The following is a 24,852-nucleotide window of genomic DNA, read 5'->3' as shown; positions in this document are numbered from 1 at the left end:
ATTGTATTCCTTGCCCAGGTGCTTCCCTCTGCTCTTGCATTGATTACAGCCTCGTTCCCGCCTCCTGGCCTTTGCAGGTTGGGTTTCCTTTCCCTGGAATACTGCTTCACCCCACCCGCGGGTTCCTCTCATCCCTCAGGTCTCACTTAAATATTGCTTCTTCAGAGTGTTCCAGAGAAAGGGCAGCCCTGATTCTGTCTCACGCCTGTAAGACGTAAGGAATGCCTGTAAAGATACCTTGGGGTGTTTTTTTGTTTGTTTATTTTTGTGTTGGTCTGTTTCTTTTCCCCTGAAATATAAGTCCTCCGAGGGCAGAACCCCTTTTGTATGTGGTTAACTTTTAATTCCCAGTGCTTGGCACACAGCAGCTGTTCAGTAAGTATTTGTTGTATGAATGAACTCTGGGAGGTAGATATGGTACCCCTTTTACAGAGGAGGAAACTGAGGGTCAGCAGTTCAGGAACCTCTATGAATGCACCTTGACCACCTGGCAATGACTGGATTTGAAATCATGGCCCATGTTTGCCCACTACTGGCCAAACCCGGCCTCAATTGAGGAGCCTTACTCCCAGGCCCTCCTGATGATCTGCAGGATCCATAAAGAGAAGCAGCTGGAAGCATTAAAGCATTACCCCAGCTGGGTGTAGTGTGGAGGGGGGAGAGGAAGAGCTAGCAGCTTTAAGAGGAGTACTCATTTGCGTCCACAAATTGTTTAAATCCTTAATATAAAAGCTCTAACATTTCAAGTTGGCAGTTGGTGGGAGAATGTCTTTAGATTTTCATCCTCCTTTTTTTTTTTTTTTTTTTTTTTTAAATATATTTTATTGATTCTTTACAGAGAGGAAGGGAAAGAGATAGATAGTTAGAAACATCGATGGGAGAGAAACATCGATCAGCTGCCTCCTGCACACCCCGCACTGGGGATGTGCCCGCAACCCAGGTACATGCCCCTGACCGGAATCGAACCTGGGACCTTTCAGTCCGCAGGCCGACGCTCTATCCACTGAGCCAAACCGGTTTCGGCGATTTTCATCCTCCTTGGCATCAGTTTTCCTCTTGTCAGATAAAGAAAGTAGAAATTACCCAGTGTGGTTCACAAAGTAAAAGTGTTTTGCTTCAGTACAAGTTCTTTCTCTGCAGGTTTTAGCAGTTCGATTTAGGGCCAGGCCAGTAAGATAATTATGAAGTTAGCTGAGTCCTCATGGAAGTACTTCTAGATAATGTATAGACAGAATAGATCATTTGACACTGTCTCTTTTTTTCTTTATTGATTAAGGTATTACATATGTCTCCTTATCTCCCCATTGCCCCCTACCCCCTGCCCCCACTCATGCCCTCACCCCCCTGATGTCTGTGTCCATTGGTTAGGCTTATATGCATGCATTCAAGTCCTTTGGTTGATCTCTACCCCTTACCCTCACCCTCCCCTACCTTCCCTCTGAGGTTTGACGGCCTGATCATTGAGGGCTTTAAGATTATGGTAAGTAGCTTATCTTTGGGGAAGTAAGAAATAATCACTGAAGTCCTTTGGGCTCCATGCTTCAGTGAGGAATAGCTGTGTAAGTTCCAATTTGACTGTAAAAAAATTTAAGCATGCTCAGAATTACTCCTGAAATTCCTTAAATTGGCCTTAATCCCAGCAACCAGTTGGAAGCTTCAGGGTCAACAATGAACATTTTTGTTTTGTTTTGGGCTTTGGCTCAACCCCCATCTAAGAACGAGGTCTAGATTGAAAGACTAAGGGAGAGGAGAGAGGGTGACCAGGATTTTTGCTGTCACTTTCTTTGCCAAATTCCATAGCCGGTCCTGGTAATGTTCCTGAGAACACCTGCAAAGCTGTTCAGTTTGCTGTCAACTCTGCATTTGCTGTCAAATGCTCTTTTTCTTTTTCCTGGGAGTGATTAAGTCCATGATAATGTTGGTTACCTGGCTCAGCGTCTGGTAGGTGTCAGTGCGCTGTATGTGTTCCAGGCGCTCACAGGACAGGGAGTTCAAGAGCAGTAGAGGTAGTTTGCCAGTGGCCTGGGGAATGGGAAATAACAATATTTCCACCTTTCATTTCCAGAAGAAGTATCATGTCTCAGGAAGGTGATTATGGGAGATGGACGATATCCAGTAGTGATGAAAGTGAGGAGGAGAAGGCCAAACCGGACAAGCTGTCTACCTCTCTCCTCCATGCGGGGCAGGAAGCAGCCTGTGAGCCAAGGTACACCTGTTCCGAGGCTCGGAAAGCCGCCCACAGGAGGAAGATGTCACCCCTGAAATTCAGCAGCACAGATGGGGTTTCAGAAGTTTCACCTCCCAAGAAGCAGAAGAGTGGTTCCCAGGAAGACCTGGGCTGGTGTCTCTCCAGCAGTGACGATGAGCTGCCACCAGAGACGCAGCTGACGGCGCCTGACAAAGTGGCCCTCAAAGAGGAGAAAGGCGTCTCCCCTCCCACACAAAGTGCTGCCCCAAGGGCTGGAAGTCATGGCCCTCCTGCCCGCCCCACGCTCACGGAGGACGAAGATGAGTACGAAACGTCCGGGGAAGGCCAGGACATTTGGGACATGCTGGATAAAGGGAACCCCTTCCAATTCTACCTCACTAGAGTCTCAGGAATTAAGCCAAAGTATAACTCTGGAGCCCTCCACATCAAGGGTAAGTACGGCGCGCTGGTGTCCGGAGCTGTCACTGCACGTGAGAGGGCCCCTCGGGTGAAACCACTAGGGTAGCTAGAATGGTCTCCAAGATCATCATGGACTTAATCACTCCCAGGAAAAAGAAAAAGAGCATTTGACAGCAAATGCAGGGAGTTGACAGCAAATTGTTCGCTTAGGACAGTGGTCGGCAAACTGCGGCTCACGAGCCACATGCGGCTCCTTGGCCCCTTGAGTGTGGCTCTTCCACAAAATACCACGTGCGGGCGCGCACGTATAGTGCAATCGAAACTTCGTGGCCCATGCGCAGAAGTCGGTATTTTGTGGAAGAGCCACACTCAAGGGGCGAAAGAGCCACATGTGGCTCCTGAGCCACAGTTTGCCAACCACTGGCTTAGGAGATCAGAGGATGTTTCTCAGGTCCTTTGAATGCTTTGGAATACTTAGTGCAATGTTTAAAGTTGTTTCTAACTGTTAACTTAGAGATCAAACTTGATCAGTAACACTTTATTAATGAAGTAGCAAATACTTGACACCAGCAGTTCTCTTTGGTGCCTGGATCAGCAGTATCAGCATCCCCTAAAACCTGTTATAAATGCATGTTCCCGGCCCCACCCGGATTCCCTGGGAGCAAGGCTCTGCAGCCTGTTGTAACTAACCCCGTAGGGAATACGAATGCCCAGTCAAGTTTGAGAACTGCTACTTGGAACCCTGGTTTTGGTTTCCGGTAAAGAAGCAAAAAAGAGAATGCTAGCATGCAAATAGGTGTTTCCGTTTTGAACCAAAAGATGGCCTTTGGTTGCTTTGATTATTCCCTGAGGTGCATGTGTCATATTGTTCTATACATGTATTTGGTTTTCATCCCTGGCTATAGTTGGTTTTTGTCCTAAAGTAACTCCAAAGTAATTAAAGGGCAAAGAAGTGTGTTTTGTTATTCGTAACAAGCCCCTTTCAGCCACACCTGGGTTTATTATGTTAATGAGGTGACTTTTGGAAAGCCCCTAAGAATGGGGGCTGGTTGCCCAGTGAACCAACCATGTGATCAGAGTTGGGACTTTCAGCCTCATCCTTCACCTCCAGGGAGAGGAGTGGGACTGGAGGTTGAGTTAATCACTAATGGCCAGTGATTTCATCACTCCAGCCTATGTATCTCTTCCACCAGGCTGTTCCCAAGTTGTATCCTTTTATAATAAACCAGAAATCTAGTAAGCAAAGTTCTGGGAGACTTTTCAGCAAATGATCGAACCCGAGGAGGGGATCATGGGAACCCCCAAGTTATAGTCAGAAGTACAGGAGGTCTGGACTTGTGATTGGCATCTGCGGTGGGGGCAGCCCTGTGGGACTGAGTCCTTCACCTGTGGGATCTGATGCTAACTCCAGGTGGAGGGTGTCCACAGCTCAGAGCTATGGGCGCCTCTGTCCTCGCCTTCACAGAAAGCGAGTTAGTCCTGGGTTGGGGAGGTTTCTTGAGAGGGACTTGAAGGAGTACGTGAGGGTGGTAAAAGTTCAGAGATCTGGAAAGAAGGACAGCATGCATCATCATTGTCCTTACTGGCAGCTTCTAAAACTGACCGCTCATCCAGTATCGACGACGTCGTAGCTTTTAATTTTGCATTGTATTTTATTAAAGAATACATAATAAGTACAGTGGGGCCTTGACTTACGAGTGTCCCGACTAACAAGTTTTTCATCCTCGGTAACATAGGCATAGGCATAAATCTGTCTCTCGGCCGATTTTTTGCTTTGAGTTGCGAGCTAAAATTCAGGTTACGAGCCAGCTTCAGATACCCCACCTCTAGTTGGCGCAGGGAACGTCACAGTGAACGCCACAACATCAGCCCAGCATCACGTGTCTCACTCGTTCACTTTAAGCAGTTAGCTCTTAGTTGAAGTATCAGTGTTGTGCTCACATTTGTGCTTGCAGTTATTTTGCGAAACTTCGTTTTTTCAACCATGGATCTAAAGAAAGTAAGTGCGAAGGACAGTACTGAGAAGAAGAAGCGGATGATGTGCATTGAATTAAGGAAAGAAATTATCGAAAAACATGACCAAGGTGTGTGTGTAATCGACTTGGCGAAGCAGTACGAGTGTAGCACTTCTACGAACTGCACCATACTGAAGCAGAAGGAGTCGATTCAGGCTATAACTCCAGCCAAGGGCGTTAAAATCATTTCTAAACAGTGGACATCTATCCATGAAAATATGGAGAAGCTGCTAATGATATGGTTAACGGAGAAGCAGCTCGCTGGAGATACCGTGACGAAGGCTGTAATCTGCGAGAAGGCACGAGCTATTTACGCTGATTTGCTGCAGCAGACCCCAGGCACTTCAATGGACGAGGCATGGGGCGAGCCGTTTAAAGCCAGTCGGGACTGGTTCGAAAATTTTAAAAAGAGGACCGGCATTCACTCCGTTGTCAGACATGGTGAGGCAGCGAGCGTGGATATAAAGGAAGGTGACATCAACAAGCTCATCTAGGAGCACTCCGAGGAACTGACAATGCAGGAGCTAAAGGAGCTACAGACGCAGCAGCACACGGAGGTTTTGCAGGAAATAGATGACACGGAGGAGGAGGAGGAGGAGGAGGAGGAGGAGGTTATCTCTATAAGTGAGATAAAAGAAATGTTGGGAATGTGGGAGAAATTTTCAGACTTTATTCAAAAGAAACACCCAGATGGAGTATTTAATGACACTTGCCTAACTCATTTCAGAAATATTCTGAAAGGGAGGATGAAACAGATCTCATTGGACAGGTTTTTATCGAAAACTCCTGTAGATGAAAGTGATGAAAGCGTGGCGAAAAGGGCAAAAATCAGCAAATAAGATTCAGTTATTCAGTTCAGCCTTTCTCCTCCAACTCCATCAGCATCTTTAAGTCGTTTGATCTCCAAGGTAAATGCTGTACATTAAACTTAATAAAACAAGTTTATTGCACTACATTCTATTGTTCAGCATTGTGTTTTTAAACAATATTTGTTATTTTTTAAATACATTCTTCTTATTTAAAAACATTTAACAAAACAATTGCGGTGTTTTTTGGGTGTCCGGAATGGATTAATGGCATTTCAATTCACTGTAATGGTGAAAATTCATTTGACATACGAGTAATTTGAGTTATGAGCTCCATCACGGAAGGAGTTAAACTCATAAGTCAAGGCCCCACTGTATTAGCAAACAGCACAGGGAAATTTTTTCTTGAACGTTAGGGAACTAAAGCCTAGCTTTGTAGTAATTTTTCAGGTCACAGTTTTCTAAGCTAAATTTTTGAGCATCAGTGACGAGTAAGTCAGTTGTGATTATTATTGCTAGAGAATGTCTTTCAAAATATGAATTATGTTTAAATGTTTGATCTTCACAGATATTTTATCTCCTCTATTTGGGACACTTGTATCTTCAGCACAGGTGAGTTTGCGATTGTTTTTTTGTTTTTTTGGATGAAAGGGGACAGATAATTAAACAACTCCATGAGAAAATAGGAGTGAGTGATGGGAACCCGTGTCTCAGTCCTGTGCAGGGTCCCTGAGATGGCACGTGCCGCAGCGCCAGCATGGAACGGGGATGCCACTACCAGTGGGCTCCTGGCTCTGGATGGGGCTACAGGGACTGACTAAGAAGTCACTTTGAAAAAAATTTCAGCCCCAGGGACTTGTTTTGGGAACACTGATAATCTCACGGCACTCTGGTGCGACCCCCAAAGAGCTGTGGGTGGAGAGGTGAAAGCCAAGTCAAGTCTGATTGAGAAAAGTAAGACATCTCCTGCACCTACCCAACAAAAGTGACTAAAAGTTATGGCTGCTTCTTTCTGCATGTGTGGTTGCTCCTGCCCAACGGAGCTGGTCCCTTTGTGTTGACAAATCACTTTAATGCTCCAGAGTGTCAAGTAAGTGATCAGGAAAAAAGGTCACTTCCCTGAAGAAAGCAAAGCTTTCTGCGCCTTTCATGTTTGGCTTGGCCTCACAATTCTTGGCCTCCAGATAAAACCTCGGGGTGATCGAGTCACTCTGTCCAGGAGGGTGGAGGACCACTCAGGTGTGGGGAGGAGCCCCCCTGGGTAAGTCCAGTGCAGACCCTGGGGGTTCAGCTGTAATCGTTGTAAGCCTAGTGAACGTCCAGTCCCAAATGCCTGTTTGCAAGGCTAGCTCCTAAGTTGGGCTGAAAGCGGATGGTCTCTTCTAAAAGTCCTTTTTATAATCACCGAGGGGGAAAGGGACACATTTATAAGCCCTTTTGTTTAAATTAATCGGAGATCTCTCAGAAATAGCAAATACAAATGCCGCCAAGCACGCAGACATAATTGCCCTCGAACCTGCTTTCTCACACATTCCATTGATTCAGACCCTCCTGGGCCATGCGTTCCCTTCAAGGCATATCGCAGGTTGGTTTGTGAGTATTGTGGCAGAAGTGTCTGGGCTTATAAATAAAACATGTAGTTCATCATTATTTTAGAGTTTCTTTCAATCAAATAACCACCCAGCTCTCCGTATAGACTTCCTGGCTAAGTCCCCCGTGACTGACTTGCTTTTCTTTCCCCCCATCTAGTTTAACTACTGTTTTGACGTGGACTGGCTCGTAAGACAGTATCCACGAGAGTTCAGGTGAGTCCCCGGGACGCTAGATGGCATGAAAACACAAGATCTGTCTTCTCAGGCAGCTGCCGGCCATTTTTATTAAACATCTTTTGAAACCATCCTGATCATACAAACATTGGGAAAACAGCATTTTTTTTTCTATTCTAGCTAATCACCTGTATTCCTTATACAGATTTGACCATTTTCCTCCATTTCTCTGTCCAGAAGTAGATCAGGACAACTTCCATCCCACAAAAGAGAACTTTGTGTCCAGTGTTAGAGTGAAGGAAAAGAGCACTGCCCTGTCCCCTGCCCCCGCTGCCCAGCCCGGTGAGCATGCCCACACGTGGCCAGCGTGCCATGCGTTACTTGGCACATCAACACTGTTCTGAGAATCACTTCCTAAATAATTCTCCTTGTAGTTTGAGTTAATAAAGGGGTCACCCTTGCCAGCTTGGCTCAGTGGATAAAGCATCAGCCTGCGGACTGAAGGGTCCCAGGTTCGATTCCGCCAAGGGCACGTGCCTGGGTTGCGGGCTCAATCCCCAGTGGGGGGCGTGCAGGAGGCAGCGAATCAGTGATTCTCTCTCATCATTGATGTTTCTATCTCTCTCTCCTTCTCCCTTCCTCTCTGAAACCAATAAAGAAATATAAAATAAATAAATAAAGGGGTCCCAGGGCCTTCCCTTACTCAGGTGATGGAGGTGATGGGGGTGATGGGTTTCAGTCTGTTTCCTGGAGTTCCTCAATACAGGAGGAACTTCTGTCAGTAGTGGTTAATCTCTTTATTTTTCTAGTTGTATTGGGGTCCAGCAATACAGACTGAATAGCATCACACAGTGATGTGCGGCGTCCTGGTTTCTAACACATTTATTTACATGGCAGGCTCCATAACAGCAAGTAAGGCCAAGGAATGCGCATGCAGGGAGAATGATTGTCAGGTCCTCAGAGTCCTGGGTTCATTTAGGAACCTGATGGTGGAAACCATCATTAACAGTAGGTGAAATGCCATTGACATTTCCCAGGGCACTGGTACTCAAGGGCTTGTATTTGGCCTGTGACCCATAGCATTCATTTTAGCTGCATGTGACAGAAAACCCAAAATAACGGCAGCTTAAACAAGAAAGAAAAAATTTTTCCAACCTAAGAAGTCCACGAGGTAGACATTTAAGGTCTGGATTGGGGGCCGTCATGGTTCTCAGAGAATTAGCCCATCCGTCTTTCTGTCCTACTGCCCCCACGTGTGACTTTAGTCCTCAGAGTCACCTTGAGGTCCAGGATGGCACCTCGAGCTCCGGATCCCCGGTCTGTGTTCCAGGTGGCAGGAAGGAGAAAGGGGAGAAGGATGAGAGGGCCACGTCCCAGCCGAGCCCCCTCTGAGTGGCCTTCCTGAAGCCCCACTGAACACCTGCTTATATTTCATTGAGCGGCAGTCACAGGACGATGACTGGCTCTGAAAGAAGCTGTAAATGAAGTTTTGCTGAGCACACGCTGTCTGACTACGGTCGGGATTTGTTAGGAAAGGAGAGAATGGACATCAGGAGGCAGCGAGCCTTCTGCGTGGGCTCCTGGCCGTAGATGTCCCTGTTAGTTGCACCGGCACCTTTCCGTTATTCGTCCCTTTGCTTCTCAAAGACCTTGAAATCGAATTGCCACACCTTTCAAGTGTTGCCAAAGTATAGACCACAACTCCTTGTGTATCTGTTCCGGATTGAATTGTCTCACCCCAACAAGGATCTGTTGGAGTTCCAACCCCCGCAGTCCCTCAGAATGTGACTTATTTGGAAGTAGCTTTTTGGGGGGATAATCAAATCAAAATGAGGTCATTAAGGTGGGTCTTACTCTAATGTGACTGGTGTCCTCATAAGAAAGAGAAATTTGGACACAGACACATACAGAGCGAAGACACAGGGAAAACACCCCCAGGAGCTAGGGCAGGCCTGGAGCAGGCCCTTCCCTCCCAGCCCCACAGGGAACCAACCCTGCTGACACCTTGCTCTCAGCCTTCTTGTTTCCGGAACCAAGAGACAAGTCCTGTTTCTAAGCCCCCGGGTTTGTGGTACTTTATTAGCCCCACCCCCAAACTAACTTGTCCGGTACCCCCTGGACTCTCATAACTAATCAGGGGACAGAAGAGTCCTGCCTCCCCACACCCACTCGCTGCTCAGTGCTCCTGGGGAACGCCAGCCATCAGGAGCTGTAAGGAGGAGGAAGGACCTAAATGTCAAGTTAAGGCAACATCCGGAATTTACAGAGAGAAATTCTGATCTTGGAGATTGTACTGCCTTATGTCGTCATTCAGATACTGCCCATAGAGGGGCTTTCCAGAAAAACAGAACCAATGGGAGATGCAGTATGTGGAGAGTTATTATGGGCAGTTGGCTCAAGAGGAAGAGAACAAATTCTCCCTCTACTTTTTGTTTCTACCTTGGGCTGCCAGTGGACTGGATGAGACCCCCACATTGGAGTCCACCCATTCAAAGGCCCCTTTTATCCAGAAACACCCTCACAGACACGCCCAGAAATGATGTTTTATATGAACACCCCATGGCCCAGTCAAGTTGACACATAAAATGAACCATCACAGCCTTTTTGTGATGGTTTATGGAACCAATAAATTTGAAGGAGTTAATGCAGATTTAACTTCTGTCAGTAATGGTTAGTCTCTTTATTTTTAAGAAAGTCCTTGATGATCTGATAACACTAATTATTTCTAGGTGGTAGCTGTTTGAGTTTCTCTTACCTTGTTCTCTGTCTTGTTTTTCTAGTTGTAAAATAGAAAAAAGTAAAATAGAAAAAAGTTGCGAAGGTATGGTTTCTTAGTTTTATTTGAACTAACATGTTATAAAGTTCTTGGGGATTAGGTAGCTAGGTGCTTATACCTGAATTGCATTTTCTATAATGTTTCTTTTTAGTTGCATGTTGCCCTTCACTATGGTAGAGAATCATTCTGCACCGTGATTGATACATGTGGAAGTAGCTACCTTTGTTCATCTTGCTTGATTGTTCCTTGAATAAAAATCCCATTTTTGTTTTGTTGGGTGTGCTTGTAAAGGTATATTGACTTCTAACGATTATCTCACTTTGAATTAACTGGAGAAGATCATAGTTCCCTTAAAAGCCTTTTAATCTATTCCTGAAAAGTATTCTCTTTTTTAAAATATATTTTTATTGATTTCAGAGAGGTAGGGAAAAGAGAAAGAGATAGAAACATCAATGATGAGAGAATCATTGATTGGCTGCCTCCTGCACACCCCACACTGGGGATCAAGCCCGCAACCCGGGCATGTGCCCTAACCAGGAATGGAACTGTGACCTCCTGGTTCCTAGGTCAACACTCAGTCACTGAGCCACGCCAGCCAGGCCTGAAGAGTATTCTCATGTTGTCCTTTAGGAATTAAAAAATACAGCATTTTCAGTGTACCTTGGGCTCTGTTTCATTGAAATAGAACCACCTTTAATGAGTCTGCCTGCTGCTGTGGACCTGAGCCTGTTCACCCTGGTGTCCTGGAAGTTCAGTGCAGTACCTAGCACACAGTAGGAGCTTGGTGATTGTAGGCCTGGTAAGGTCCCAACAGCAGGGAAAGAGGAGAGCATCACACTATACAACAGTAATATTGTGTCTTTAATCCGTCTGATTTTAAACATATTAACACAGAGCTAACTATGTGCCCTTTGGGACCAAAGAAGATAATTCATAATCAAGGGCTTGCTTGAGTCACAACCCCTCTGAGTCGAAGTAGAGCTTCAGGATCGGACCCCATGAGCCCATTGGAAGGGTAACTGGTCAATGAAGATGAACTGACCTGTCCTGTTAGCCCTGGACTCAGTCTCCACGAAGGCCAGAAGCACGTGTCGGGTGATAGGGAAGCTGGTGTTCCCTGACCAGGCAAGGGTCCCGCTCTGTGAATGATGTATTTCACATACTTCTGGCCTCTGCAGGAAGAAGCCGATCCTGCTGGTGCATGGCGACAAGCGAGAAGCTAAGGCTCGCCTGCACTCCGAGGCCAAGCCTTATCAGAACATTTCCCTCTGCCAGGTAAGCTGCTGTTGCCATTACGCTTGGTCTGAGAGTTAGAAGGAAATTTAGACATTTCATCTTTCTAGCTGCCGAGTGCAGGAATCCTCTCTCCCGCATTCCCCACAGGCATTGTCTAGCTTTGGCTTGAATGCTTCCTGAGGTAGCCCTTGTGGTTAGGAAGATTTTTCTTTATGCTGACCTCATATCTCTGTATCGGAGTTCTTCAGGGAAACAACCTATGGGAAACATACACATCTCTGTATGTACGGGGGCTGCTGGCAAGTCCAAAGTCCAGGGAAGAACAGGTGTTGCAGTTTGAGTCCACAGGCAGCCTGGAGACCAAATTTTCTCTTCCTTGAAGGAGTTGATCTTTTTTTCTCTTGAGCCCTTCACTGATTGGATAAGGCCCACCTACATTGTGGAGGGTCATCTGTTTTAATCTAAAAAATACTTTCGCTGCCACATCTGACCAGATGTCTGGATGTTGTGGCCTAGCTAAGTTGACACATAAAACTAACCATCACAGTCTTCCTCTTTGTGACTTCCACACATGGGTCCTAATTTTTCCCTCCGGAGCACATGCAATAATTCTCCCCCTAGCATGTGTTGGTGGTTCTTATGTTTGAAGACACCTCCCTTAGTTGTCTCACATTGTTTAATTGTATTAGATGTACCATGGCTCCCCAACTTCCAGTCCTCCTCCGGTTGCCACTAGTCAGCCAGCGTGCCTCTCAAAACCTGGGTTTCAGCACTGTGATTCAACCACACACTTTCTATAGTTGGAATTTGAAAGCATTCCTTTTCCCAGCATATCTGTAGCTCACTTCTACACAGATAAGCCTTAGCTTAGCCATTGCCTAAAATCCAGTTGTTTTGCTTTTGCTTCCCCAAGAAGAAGAGGTTAAACTGCAGTAGGATAGCTCTCATCAGACTAAAAAAAAATAACACAGTGATTAAATCAATAGAAATCGAGTTTTTCAAAGACTACTTGTCCTGAGAAGTTTTGGAGACATTGTGGCGTGCCTGATGGTGTGCTCAAGACCGGCCACCAGAGGGCGGAACGAGCTGCAGTCTTTCAAACCTTGTGCAAAGAGCTGTTCAGAAGCTCCCAGATGTAGTCAGAGGTACAGAAGGTTTCTGGCCCCAGCCTGGCCTATTGAAATACCTTTATGCCTTGTCTGTAAGATGAATTATTGACGTTGACATCAGTCAAAGAATCTGTGTACACTAACGCTTCTATTTTGTACATGTGGGGCCAGAGGTCGGAGATTGAGGCCTGGGTTCTGTCCCAGCTCTCCGCGTACTAACCGTGTCATCCTGGGCTCATCGCTGAACCCCAGTCCTCCATGGTTAAGTGGGCTGCTAATGCTCTTCTTCATTGGGTTGTTGTACAGGGATGTGGTGCATGTGCACCAAAAAGCACCCATTAAATATTATCTGTTGAAGTTACTATCAATCTTGATTTTTGTGCTTAGACTTGCCCCAAATCAAACAACTTATAACAAAACTAAACTCAAAAGCCAAGTCTTGACCATTTCCTTTTCCCAGCTAAATATCAATTTACGGAGTGGCAGTCTTCATTCCAGTTTTGTAATTTTAAAGACATCAAATACAGTTCCCTGTTCTCTCTTCTGTGGCCAGACAAATGCATGCGTGGCTGTGAGCACCCCACGTGCTGAGTGTGAGAGGACAGTGACGGGCCGCCTGTCCGTGAGCATCTCCAGGACAGGGCCTGTGTCCTCACCTGTGTGTTCAGTTGCTTCACTGCCTCCAGCAGACGGTCCACCCACCTGTCCTGTGGCTGGTGGGCGGGGCTTGTAGCAGTACAGGCCCCCTTTCCTACGCACTTGAATCACTTTTTCTCACTCTTAACAACACAGAATCCCCTAACAGCACCACCATTTGAAAGAGGAGTAAGATGAAGCACGGAGATTTAAATATTTTTCAAAGTCATGCAAAGTTGTGAGCTAGGATTTGTGTGTTCCTAACTGCTATTTTGACATTTCTATTTTAACTGTCTCCTAGCCTACATCTGGGGCATAGTCTGTTTAACCAAGGTCTTGCTATACTGGGTGTTAGATAAAATGTTTACTTCTCCACTTATGCCTCATTTATACGTGAAGGTATCATTTTGTAACAAGAAAATTGATTTAATATATTCTTTATTTTCAGTACTTAGGTTATTAATGTAAGAAAACTTCTGTTTTAACATCACAACACAACTCTTTCTGATGCCACCACACTCAGTGTTTTTTGAATACGCGCTGAAAACTTTTTGCATTTGTTAATTTCTTTATAAGTCACATTTCTCATTTTAAAACTTTGCATAGAGTCTCATTTGTTTTTATTAGTTTTTGACAACTAAAGAATTTAGGCTCTTTAACTTGTAATTACTATCATTAAAAGTGCAGAAAGTATTGAATTATTCTGGGTAACTTTTTAAAAAATAAAGGTTTTTAAAAACAAGCCTCACTGGATATTATAAAAGCTGTATTGTTTATGAAAAGCTTGTCCACTAGAGGGCAGTAAAAGCAGTTTAAAAAAAAGATCTGAACCGTTTCTAATTTAATTTCCAATAGGTAGGGATATTGAGTTTTTTTTAATAAGTGACTTCTTTTTCATCCTAGGCAAAGTTGGATATTGCATTTGGAACACACCACACGTAAGCAATTTTTATGAACTGGGGAGAGGGTATGGTTTTAATAGATCAAAGGATGCTATTCAGAAAGGCCCTTGGAGGAATTCAGGTGTGATGATTTTGCTGGGGGCGGGGAGCGGGGGGATGTAGGGGGAGTGCTATCATAAGGAATTAGAGCAAGTGGAGTTGTTTTCTAACAGCCTGAAGCTACAATACTTTCAATACAAAAGCCTGAATCCCTGATGCCGTTTCAGCTTTTCTGTTCAGGACATTCGCTGTAGGAGAACAGATCCTGTGGTGTGTGGTCTGTGGTTATGAGTGACTGTACGTGTGTCAGTAACGCACTGTGGATTCCACTACGTTAAAGAGAGTCTTTTATAAGGTTCTCAGTTGCATCAAATAGAGAATGTTGTTAGGTCAGCTCCATCCTGTGATTGAGAAAAAAAAACCATTTTACAAATGTTGTCAACTCAAGAGGGTGATGTCTGTCCCTGCTCAAGACAGCTCAGAAATTTCTTCTAGAATGCTCTTCTGAAGTATGCCAACCAGACAGGAAGAACTTGTGTTACTTCCTACTTGGCACGTTGCGCCGATGTCCGCTGGGCTCCTGCTTTAGGTTAGTCCTGCCACTGCTTCTGCTGAGCCCTTTTACATAATTGGTTCTACAAATGAGAATAAGGACTAGACATGGTTGTCCCTATTTCAGCCTTCTTTTATAAAGCACGTTTCTCTAGGAAGGATTTGTGAAGTGAATGTGACCGAGCCTCATCTGTCTTCTAGACCAGCAGTGGAAATGGGTAGCTGGCGGCTTCCGGCATGTTCCTTCGGGTGTCTGTCTGTAGGGCAAAAGGGAATCTCTAGGAGGGAGTGTGAGTCTTTCTGTGATCACCGGTTTCCTGATGGTACGGTGCCCTGAAATGAGGGCACACGTTCATCTTTCTCTCTATCCACTTAAAACTATATTGTCCAGTTTGCTTCAAGAAAAAGGAACCAGAGCTTGAAAGAGTTGAGTCATTTCGTAGAGGAGACCTACCGACCCTACGTTATCTGCTCTTCGATGCTCTTGAGTAAATGTTGCAGCATTTACCGACCGTCCCTAATTGGAAGCTGCGGTCTAACAGAGGACAGGGTCTGAGGGCTGTTGAGAGTGGACTCAGGCACCGCAGGATCAGTTGTTGTGTGTGTCAAACTAAGCTCACAGGGTGCTAATTCAGGCAGAGGACACAGAATGGCATTGTGTAAGGCGGCTCAGCATCCTTCCTAGACCCCCGGTGCCAGGCTCCTGTGCTGGCCACGCCTTCTGTGCCAGCAGTCAGCATTTCGTGGACAGAGTCGCTCTGTATTCCACATGCTAGCAAGTAGTCACGGAGCCTGTGCCCTTGTCCAGGAGGGCTGGGTGTGCTGGGCCTGGCCAGGGTCTGACACACGGATGTGCAATTGAACCTTCATTGCATAGACCAGAGGCCCCAAGCAGATAAGCAGTTTTCCCTGGGCCAGTGCTGGGGACAGGAGTTTTTGTTTGCTGGCTGCTCCGATGGACTCATTGTTTCCTGTTGTCCTTCCTGCCCTCCCCAACACACAAACCACTTGGCAAATTCGTTCCTCCTCCACTCCCCTCCCCGCCCCCCATTCACCCTTAAATGCCTAAGGGAGTAATTAGGACCTTTCCCACCCACATAGAATGTGTAGTTTGCATTTTGTTAAAATGACAGTCTTGTAGGAGATTGAACTCGTATCTTGTAATCACTGTTGCTCCTTTTAAAATGTTTTAGAAATTATTCATTAAATATCTATCATATTCTTGAGACACAGCTCTGGGGATATAACGGGTTTGGGACATAATGGGTTTTGTTCTTGCAGCTTTTAGCTTTTTGGTCAGAGAGGCAAGAGAAACACATGAGTTAGTAAAGGAAGAAAGCCTTGCAGCTCATGGTGAAGGGGTGGAAACCGCCTCCCCATCGGGGCGGAGTGGAGCGGCCACAGTAAGTAGGAAGTGGCTTGGAGACGGTGCTCACGTTAGCAGGCCTGTGTGGGCTCTGTGCAGAGCAGCTGGATATGCAGCTGTCCTGCAGGAGCCCCTAGTCCAGTGAGGCACGTTAAGCGTGCTCTGTCCGTGTCTCTGAAGGATGTCGTACACTTCCAGGGTGTCTCTCACAAGGCGTTAGAATTCTAAAGTGTTGCGGTTTCCCCAGACCTAGGAGCAAAGTTAGCTCGCATGGCTCTGAGAGTTGGAGGCGGGAAGGAGGGAGCCAGAGCAGCTCCACGTCCAGTTCCCTGTCTACCGGGAGCCAGGTGAACTAACGGACTGACCACAGGATGGCAGGGCAGACCGCTTCCCACTCCCATCCTCGGTCCTCACCCAGATCACACCTCGCCCACTCCTACCCCTGGCATGGTGAAGCCACGTTCAGTGAGAGGACGATCCGCATGTCTGATCCAAACAAGCTCTTCCTCTGGCTCATTCTCTGACCACCGTCTCCCAGCCACAGGCGGTGCAGCTGGAGTGGGAGATGGCGCCCACTCTGGGTTACCGTGGGCACTGCGTGCTGGCATCCCGTGGAGCCTCTAGGGTGGTGCCTGGCACATGGGCCCTTCACAGGAACAGCTGCAGATTTAGGACGTGTCCCTTTTGCTGCCCCCACAGCTCAGTAGGCAACATGCAGGTCAGCGTTCTTAAAGGGAGACCCTGTTTCTTACTCTTCATCCACTTTAAATTGTGACTTGATTGGCATGTGCCATTTTATCTCTGAAAGGATGCAAGCGACTCCCTGGATCTGTGCACGGTTCTGTTTGCGGGACTCACTGACATTTGTGCGTGATTTCCCTGATCAGTGTGCTTAATGGGAATATTTGTAAAACTCGTATCATGGATTCATAGCTGGCTTATCCTTAATGACAGTCAGCTGCTAGTTTGGTAACTGTGCACATAAATTTGCCCAGATTTCAGGGCGCACATGTCATACATGGGAAGATTGGCCCACCAGCTGTCATTTCTCAGCTCTGCATTCATTTACCGTTTGCCAGCTCGTGTCACGGTCTCAGTGTGGCAGGAGCTACGTCTCACTCTCTGTCCTTACGTTCTTTTTCGCATCTTTTTATGCTGACTCCATCCTATCCAAACAGTACCCATGTTGTTTATTTTCCCCCAGTGTGAACTGACTTACGTCAATGAACGTGAAGTAGCATTTTGGCTTCAATAGAAATAAAAAGTCAGGGCAGCGTTAGTGCCTTGAGGAGTGAGTCTCTGGTTGGGTAGAGAGAGTGCTTAGATTCCTGAAATAATTAGAAAACAAGCAGGAAGCTACAAACCATCCAACAGCAGATGACGAAAGAAAGGAAGGCGTTGAAGGACGAGTGGGAGTGTTTTACACCCACCTCAGTGCACACTGTACTTCATCTCACAGCAACCCTGTGAGGTACGAAGGGCTTCATCCTTCACGTTACAAGGTAAAAAAAAAAAAAAGGTTCGGGGCATGGAATGACAGGGTCGTATGGCTTCTCCCTGGTGGAGACTGGAGCTTAGGTCTTGCAACTTCAGCTGGAAAGCTCTCATTTACACAGTATTCCCTCCCTCTCACTGTTATTAAAGCAAGAGAAGTGTGTCTGGTGACTAGAGGCATGGGGCAGCCCCGTGGGGAAGAGAGGACTCAACCAGGAATGATTTGAGTTAATGGAGAAGAAAAAGGGGAGACTGATCTCAAGCCCAGGTGCACTGGTGACAAGTGTGGCATCTATAGAACATGAAGATGAAGCCTCTTTCACACTCTTTTTAACTGCGACCCACAATAAGAAATACTTTTGAGCCCAGCCAGTGTGGCTCAGTGGTTGATCATCAACCCATGAACCAGGAGTTCACGGTTTGATTCCAGTGTGAGGGCTCGATTCCCAGAAGGGGTGTGCAGGAGACAGCCAATCAGTGATCCTCTCTCATCATTGATGTTTCTCTCTCCCTCTCTGAAATCAATAAAAATATATTTAAAAAAGCAAAAAAAGTACATTTGACCTTTCATCCATGCTTATGGCAAAACAAGTTTCATGAACCAATACTGAACTTAAATATATGCAATGCACTGTTGAGTTTATTATTTATTCTTTTGCAATTTTTTTTTTTAAATGCTAGTAATGACACAGCAAGAGGTTGGGGCCAAACTTTAAAAAACAATGGACAAGCCCTAGCTGGTTTGGCTCAGTGGATAGAACATTGGCCTGTGGACTGAATTGTCCCAGGTTCGATTCTGGTCAAGGGCACATGCACAGTCTCGATCCCCAGTAGGGGGCCTGCAGGCGGCAGCTGATCAATGATTCTCTCTCATCATTGATGTTTCCATCTCTCTTTCCCTCTCCCTTCCTCTCTGAAATCAATAAAAATATATTTTTTTAAAAAAACATTAGACAAGAAGGTTCCTATTGTCCCTAATAGGAACAGATGATGCTGAATAGATAATAAGGGGCCAGTTTGGAAGGGAGGGGTCTGAAGTGTCAGGACTGGCCATGTGGATGGACGGGGCAAAAATTCATGGACCACCAAGTACTCAGAGCATTTTGGGAGGTAGTTTTCTATCTACCACTGAAGCAGACTTTGATAATGTGTAGAAGAAAGGAGGATTATAGTTGTTAAAAGTTTGGGTAATGTAAGAGTTTGAAGAATTCCTTTAGCTATTACATTTGCATTAGAAAGGTATTACATTTTTTGAAAGTAATGTTAATGCCTTCTGATGCCTTTTCTGTTTTTAAAGGAAAATGATGCTCCTGCTATACGAAGAAGGCCTCCGGGTGGTCATACACACCTCCAACCTCATCCGTGAAGACTGGCACCAGAAAACGCAAGGGTGCGCAGCTTCTGTTCGCTTTACGGCAGTGACTGTGTGTGCGAAGACAAGGCAAAAGCCAGAACATTTGCTTTATTCTTTTGTTTTTCTATGTTTTTAATTGTAAAAATCCCATGCACGGCATAGAAAAAATACACATGCAGAGAAAAAGATAGCATTCTTTTAGTATCTCCCCCCCAATTTCTCTCTTGAGGCAACCAGAGTTAACAGTTTAGCATAATCATCCATGTCTGTCTCTATCATAGATGTACACACAGATGAATATCTACACACGGGTAGATTTTTATCGTTTTTTATAAAATGGGATCATACACACACCACAGCCAAGTCCATCCAAGTATGGAAAGAGGATGCAAAGTGCAAGTTCTGAGCCCATTATTTTTCCAGTGAGACCCAGTGGATAGCCTTCTGGTCTCCACTTCCCCCTGCTCCCACTTGTACGCAGGCTTGCCACTTCCCAGGGGGCATCACAGGAAAACTTAGGGGTTAGTCGAATGCTAAAAATTTCCTCCCCTCCCAATCCCTTTAGCTTCCCATGAAACACATCTGCACGGGTGTGTTTCATGGGGTTGTGAATCTCAGAGAATCCAGCGCGAGATGGTTCAGGCTTAGTTTATATCGCCGACCCTTTGTCCTTGTGCATGAACGCCGGGGTCTAGCTTTTTATCTTTTCTCAAGAGGGGTTTGGGTTTAGTTTTAGGGATTAGCCCAAATCAAATTTTAACCATTGTTCTCCCTCCAGGTCAGACCTTCGTTGTGACTAGCTGTAACTCGCCTTTCTTTCATTTAAGCCACGTTGTACATCTTTGCCTTCTGGAGGTTAACAGCCTTCTGTGTTAGAAGAAACTCAGGCATTCCTCTAGCAGCGTTTTGGGGTTCAAGAATTCACTGTCATCCTCCCCCACAGACCTTGCCACAGTTCATTGCCCAGCCTGTGCTAGAACCCCTAACGTGAGATGTATTAGCTGACTGAGTCCATGTCCCATTTTTATTCCTTCATTTAAAAATTTTTTTTAAGTTAAAAACATCATTGTCTGGGCAGTAGCTTTACATGGTTTAAAACTCAAAAAGTAGCAAGGGTGTGAAGCTCCCTGCAGCTTCCCTCTCACCACCCGATTGGGCAGTTACCTCGGGTTAGTCCCGGTTCTCCTCCCAAGACTGCAGTCTCATGCAGTGCGTTGTCATCTGTTAAGAAGGACATTTAAAGGCAGTTCTCTTGTGTCCCCTTCCTCACGGTCCTGCTGACCCTTTTCTGTATGCAGGTGTCCTGCTATCCTTTGCAGCCGCCCTTGGTCCACCGTTTAACTTCTCACTTTTAAACTTATTTGTCCCGTGACCATTTTCTCATCTTATTTTGGGAAGTGTGAAAAATGTCTCGCACCTCAGCATCTGGTTTAGAAAGTCATCATACATCATGGCTCTCACCCAACACCACCCTGTTTTCTTTGGGGGGAAAGGATTGATGAAAGGAAAGATGTCTTTAATATTTCATTTACTGTAGTATTTGAAAGTCTAAGGTTTGTGTTAATCTAATATCATTAAATTTGGTATATATTCATTCCAGGCGCCAGAAATGTGTATGTTATAAAAATACCCCCAAACTACTGTAGCATATACGTCACGATGTGTTTGTTTATTGAAAGTAGATTTGTTTGTACATTTTTTTCAGTATAACTGTTACTCTTTTCCACTTGACTAAAGAGCCACATTGATATAGTCATGGGCACAGTCTTGCTGGGGTTACTACAGATGGTGTGGGTTTGCTATAACAATTGAGATTAAAACTATGGACTGTTGTCATCACGCCTCAGAAAGCAGTATGTAAGGCGTGGGAAGAAGGTGTGGTGACTGGACGAGCGGGAGCATGGAGCGGGGATTGGATTGGGAGAGGTGGCAGAGGCTAGATCAGGGGTCCTCAAACTACGGCCCGCGGGCCACATGCGGCCCGCCGAAAACATTTATCCGGCCCGCCGGGTGTTTTTGCCGCCGCTGCCTGTCCTCCTTAGCAGCCGACTCGTCCTGGGCCCACAGTGCGCATGTGTGGAATGTCTGAGGGACAGTGAACTGGCCCCCAGTTTAAAAAGTTTGAGGACCTCTGGGCTAGATCTTACTGGGTCTAAACTCACAGTGAGGTCTTCAAAAATAATTCTGAAAGTGATGGAAGCTGTCCGAGTGGCGAGGTCAGATTTATGCTTCGTAAGGATCTCTGCTCACCAGGTGGAGACGCGGTGAGAATTCCCCTCCTCCTCAGGGTGAGTGCAGAGTCAATGCAGAGAGGCTCTGTGACCAGTGGCCTTCCCGACGGTTAATAGGCATTTCTCTCCCGTTCCAGAATGTGGGTGAGCCCCTTGTACCCACGAATGGCCCATGGCACCCACGGGTCTGGAGAGTCGACAACACATTTCAAAGCCGATCTCATCAGCTACCTGATAGCCTATAACGCTCCTCCCCTCCAGGAGTGGGTAGATGTCATCCACGCCCACGATCTCTCCGAAACCAAGTACGTGCCATCTTCGCGGTTCGGGTGCTCACGGCAGGTGATGCCTGAGAGCCGCACGGGGTCTGGAACGCAGGGTCTTGGAAGGAGGCTGAGTGCGTTCGGCCGCCCTTCATGACATGATGAGAGAGGAGGTTGTCGCTGTGCGTCTCCTGGTTCTCTGCCCCTAAAGGGAGGCAGGGACTCTTCCCACGCACCCTCGGCCTCCTGCTGGTCACTGCAAGTGAGCGAGGTCTCGGCCTGGCCCTTCCCCTTGCAGGTGCCCCACCACGAGTGGATGTGCTTGACAGTGAGTTTCAGTATCAGCTACTTCTCTGAGGAAGTATCCCAAGGAAATGGGTTGGCTCTTGGGACACTTTTTGTGTATTTTGTGACTTGGGGTCCATAAATCACATCACTACGTTCTATAACTTACATCTTATATCTCTGTAGCGTTTACCTCATTGGATCAACCCCAGGACGCTTTCAAGGAAATCAGAAAGATAACTGGGGGCACTTTAGGCTTCGGAAGGTAACAGAATTTTTACTATTTTAACTATTTTTTTAATTTAATGTGTATTATCTCCTTATTTATTTATTTATTTATTTATTTTTTTTTCACCACCAAAAGAATTGGTTTTATCAGGGTTATCTCCCTTTTTATTTATAATTGTATGTTGTAATGGCAGCATTACAATATATCTAGCACAATTCTGGGCAAATAGTAGGCACATGATAAATTGATTGCCTGATAGTTTTCAGTAATTTTTAAAGTTTTGTTATGCCTGTTCTATAGCTGTAGATTATTCTAAATGGACTTTTAGTTATATATCTTGTAACAGAGATTCCATTTTGTAGCACTTGATCAGCATATCAAGGACTTTTAACATACAAATTTAACAAAGCAGAATGTAGTGTTGAGTAGAGGCTATAACAATTAGCTATAATGTATTTTGTTTACCAAACCAGTGTCCTTAAGAGAATTGTTACTACAAAAATCACATTTCCTGCTGGTATGAAAATGAACATAGAAAGGTCTTTAACAAAATAAAACAACCAGCAAGTTGAAGATTAATATCTTCTTTATTGCCTTTTAGAAAACAGTTTACTGACCTTCTATAATAATAAAAGCGTAATATGCTAATTAGACCAGACATCCTTCCAGATGAAGCCGGGGCTGCGAGGGAAGCCCGGGTCCCAGGTGCCAGAGGGAGGCCGGTCCTGGGACGGGTGGTGGGGGGGGGAGGAGGAATGGAGGAAGGCCTACTCTTCGGGTCTCTAGTAATAATATAATGTCCCTAAAATGTCTTTGTTAAAAGCCTTACCTCTTTTTCCATTAATTATTTATGTTATGTAAGAATTCCCCTTGGTTAATGAAAATTTTAGTGTTTTGTTTTTTTTTAACTGAGACTACAACTGAAAGCAGGCAGGATCTCACAGCCAACATCTTTATGTCTTTTTTTTTTTAGTCTTTTTTTATTGATTTCATAGAGGAAGGGAGAGGGAGAGAGAGATAAAACATCAGTGATGAGAGAGAATCCTCGATCAACTGCCTCCTGCTCGCCTCCTACTGGGAATTGAGCCCGCCACCCGGGCCTGTGCCCTGCCTGGGTCCTGACCTAGAGAGGTAGATCGCTCTGGCCAAGTGCACCGCGTTGCAGGTAGATGCCCACACCTGGGTTTGGGTCCTGACCGTGGCTTTCACTGTCACCCTTTCACAGGTCCTGAAAGAGCACGCCTCGTCCATACCTAAGGCCGAGGCTTGGCCCGTCGTCGGCCAGTTCTCAAGCATTGGCTCCATGGGGGCTGACGAATCCAAATGGTTGTGTGCTGAGTTCAAAGAGACCTTGGTGACCCTGGGGAAGGAAAGCAGGGGCCCCGGGAGAAGCGCTGCTCCCCTCCATCTGGTGAGTGCTCCTCCTCCGGAGTCCCTCATCTGCGTTCTCTCGTCCAGGAGAGGAGTCAGTCGGCGGTCAGTCCTCCTCAGAGAGAGGGTTTGATTCAGTGGGTTGGGATGGAAATGGTGGTATTTGTAATCGAGTGGCCCTCGTATCGGGGGTGCTGGTGTGTGTGGTTTGGCCAAAGCTCCGCGTCCACCACCAGGAGGCAGTGGTCATCCCTTCCAGGTTGTCAAGCCCAGGGAGAGATGTTGGAAAGGCATCGCCTGCAGAATTATGAGCATCATTAGTTACTTAGGCATCTTTGAGTTAATAGTTAAGTTTGCATTCAATTCAGTGTTACTGTGACATGCCAGAGGAAAAACTCCAATGAAAGTGTGCTTTTTTATCATCAAACTAGAGGCCCGGTGCACAATTCGTGCACTCGGGGAGGGGGCTGGGGTTCACTCAGCCCTGCCTGCGCCCTCTCGCAGTCCGGAGCCATCAGTCGAACATCCTCAGTGCTGCCGCAGAGGCGGGAAAGGCTCCTGCCACCGCCGCTGCGCTCGCCAGCCATGAACCTGGCTCTGGCTGGGTGGTGCTCCCCCCTTGTGAGCAAACTGACCACCAGGGGGCAACTCCTGCGTTGAGCATCTGCCCCCTGGTGGTCAGTGCGCATCATAGCGACCGGTCTTTCCACCGTTCGGTCGATTTGCATACTAGCTTTTTATTATATAGGATCAATTACCAGAAATTCTGGGGGTTTTTTTCCTGTAAACGGGAACTTTTTAAAATTTAGAGCACGTTTTATAAGCCTCTCAGTATTTTTAATGGAGATTTCATTTTCTTAAAAACCAATCAGCATTTCTTTTAACAAATAGTTCCTTCAGCATGGTACCTTCCAAGTGTCATTGGGAATTTTTCGTATTTCTTTTTAGATCTATCCTTCTGTGGAAAACGTGCGGACCAGCTTAGAAGGGTATCCAGGTAACTGTTGGGAAGCCTGCCACAATTGTATTTTTTGTGTATATTTCACAAATGCCCTGGCAAACTTTTAAAAACAAAAAATAAGAATTTTCTCATCCCCCTTGGGTTGAGAAAAGTATGGGTTAGGAAATCGGAGATGATGTTTCTCTTAACTGGGTAAGAATCATGAACACGGTAACATTGAGCACTAGTTATGTTCCAAAGATGGTGCAGGTGGCAGGTTGTGGATGTTATTTAACCCTCACAGACACCCTCTGAATGATTGCTCATCTCGTTTCTACCAATAAGGCTGCTCTAGCCTCTGCCACCAACAGATTGGCTGTCCAGGCAAGTCATCCAGGTGAAACCAGCTGCCCCTCCTGCTCTGTGCCCTTTCAGAACAGTTCCAACATGCCTGGCTCTAATCTTTCTCTCAAGTTCTAGGAGTTCTCATCCTAGTCTGCCCCAACTGTCCTGGTCTGAGGCTAACACAGAGGCGCTCCACACCTCATCTTGCAGAAGGAGGCTAAGGATGTCTCGCCCTCATGAGGACGGCAGTTTGGGCCAGGATTCTTTCTCACATTTCAAGTCTGTGCTGTTGCAGATATTAAATGAGCACCCGAAACCCCTTTCCTTTGCGGATAGTAAACACTTGCATTTAATACGCATCCCTCAGAAAGGAAGCCCACTGGGAGGACACAGCTAGCGCAAGTGCAGACATTTCCTGTCCAAGAAGTGTTTTCTGAGATGAAATAATGGAAGCAGTTTTGTTTTTTTTCCCTTTAACTTTCTCACTGTTGTTTACTATAGATTTTGTTTACTATACTTTTTAATGAAG

The 24,852-nt window shown here is 45.9% G+C and overlaps 1 protein-coding gene across 3 annotated transcripts in view; it reads left to right on the top strand.

Annotated features, from left to right (window-relative positions):
- The window catches only part of TDP1 (tyrosyl-DNA phosphodiesterase 1), a 54,248-nt gene that overhangs the window by 797 nt on the left and 28,599 nt on the right, over window positions 1-24,852 (top strand). For all 3 annotated transcript variants that reach the window (XM_070403446.1, XM_070403452.1, XM_070403456.1), the window contains exons 2-11: window positions 2,066-2,640; window positions 5,998-6,041; window positions 7,179-7,234; window positions 11,150-11,246; window positions 13,856-13,890; window positions 18,603-18,695; window positions 21,028-21,195; window positions 21,625-21,703; window positions 22,893-23,078; window positions 23,987-24,035. In XM_070403446.1, the coding sequence (XP_070259547.1) occupies window positions 2,076-2,640; window positions 5,998-6,041; window positions 7,179-7,234; window positions 11,150-11,246; window positions 13,856-13,890; window positions 18,603-18,695; window positions 21,028-21,195; window positions 21,625-21,703; window positions 22,893-23,078; window positions 23,987-24,035 (1,372 nt within the window). In that variant the 5' untranslated portion in view covers window positions 2,066-2,075. The remainder of the gene's footprint in view (window positions 1-2,065; window positions 2,641-5,997; window positions 6,042-7,178; window positions 7,235-11,149; window positions 11,247-13,855; window positions 13,891-18,602; window positions 18,696-21,027; window positions 21,196-21,624; window positions 21,704-22,892; window positions 23,079-23,986; window positions 24,036-24,852) is intronic.

The sequence above is a fragment of the Myotis yumanensis genome, unplaced genomic scaffold (genome assembly GCF_028538775.1).
Source record: "Myotis yumanensis isolate MYYU_CA2020_CCGP unplaced genomic scaffold, mMyoYum1.0.hap1 SCAF_1, whole genome shotgun sequence".
Classification (NCBI taxonomy): Eukaryota; Metazoa; Chordata; class Mammalia; order Chiroptera; family Vespertilionidae; genus Myotis; species Myotis yumanensis.
This window is presented reverse-complemented; position numbering and strand designations above follow the sequence as displayed.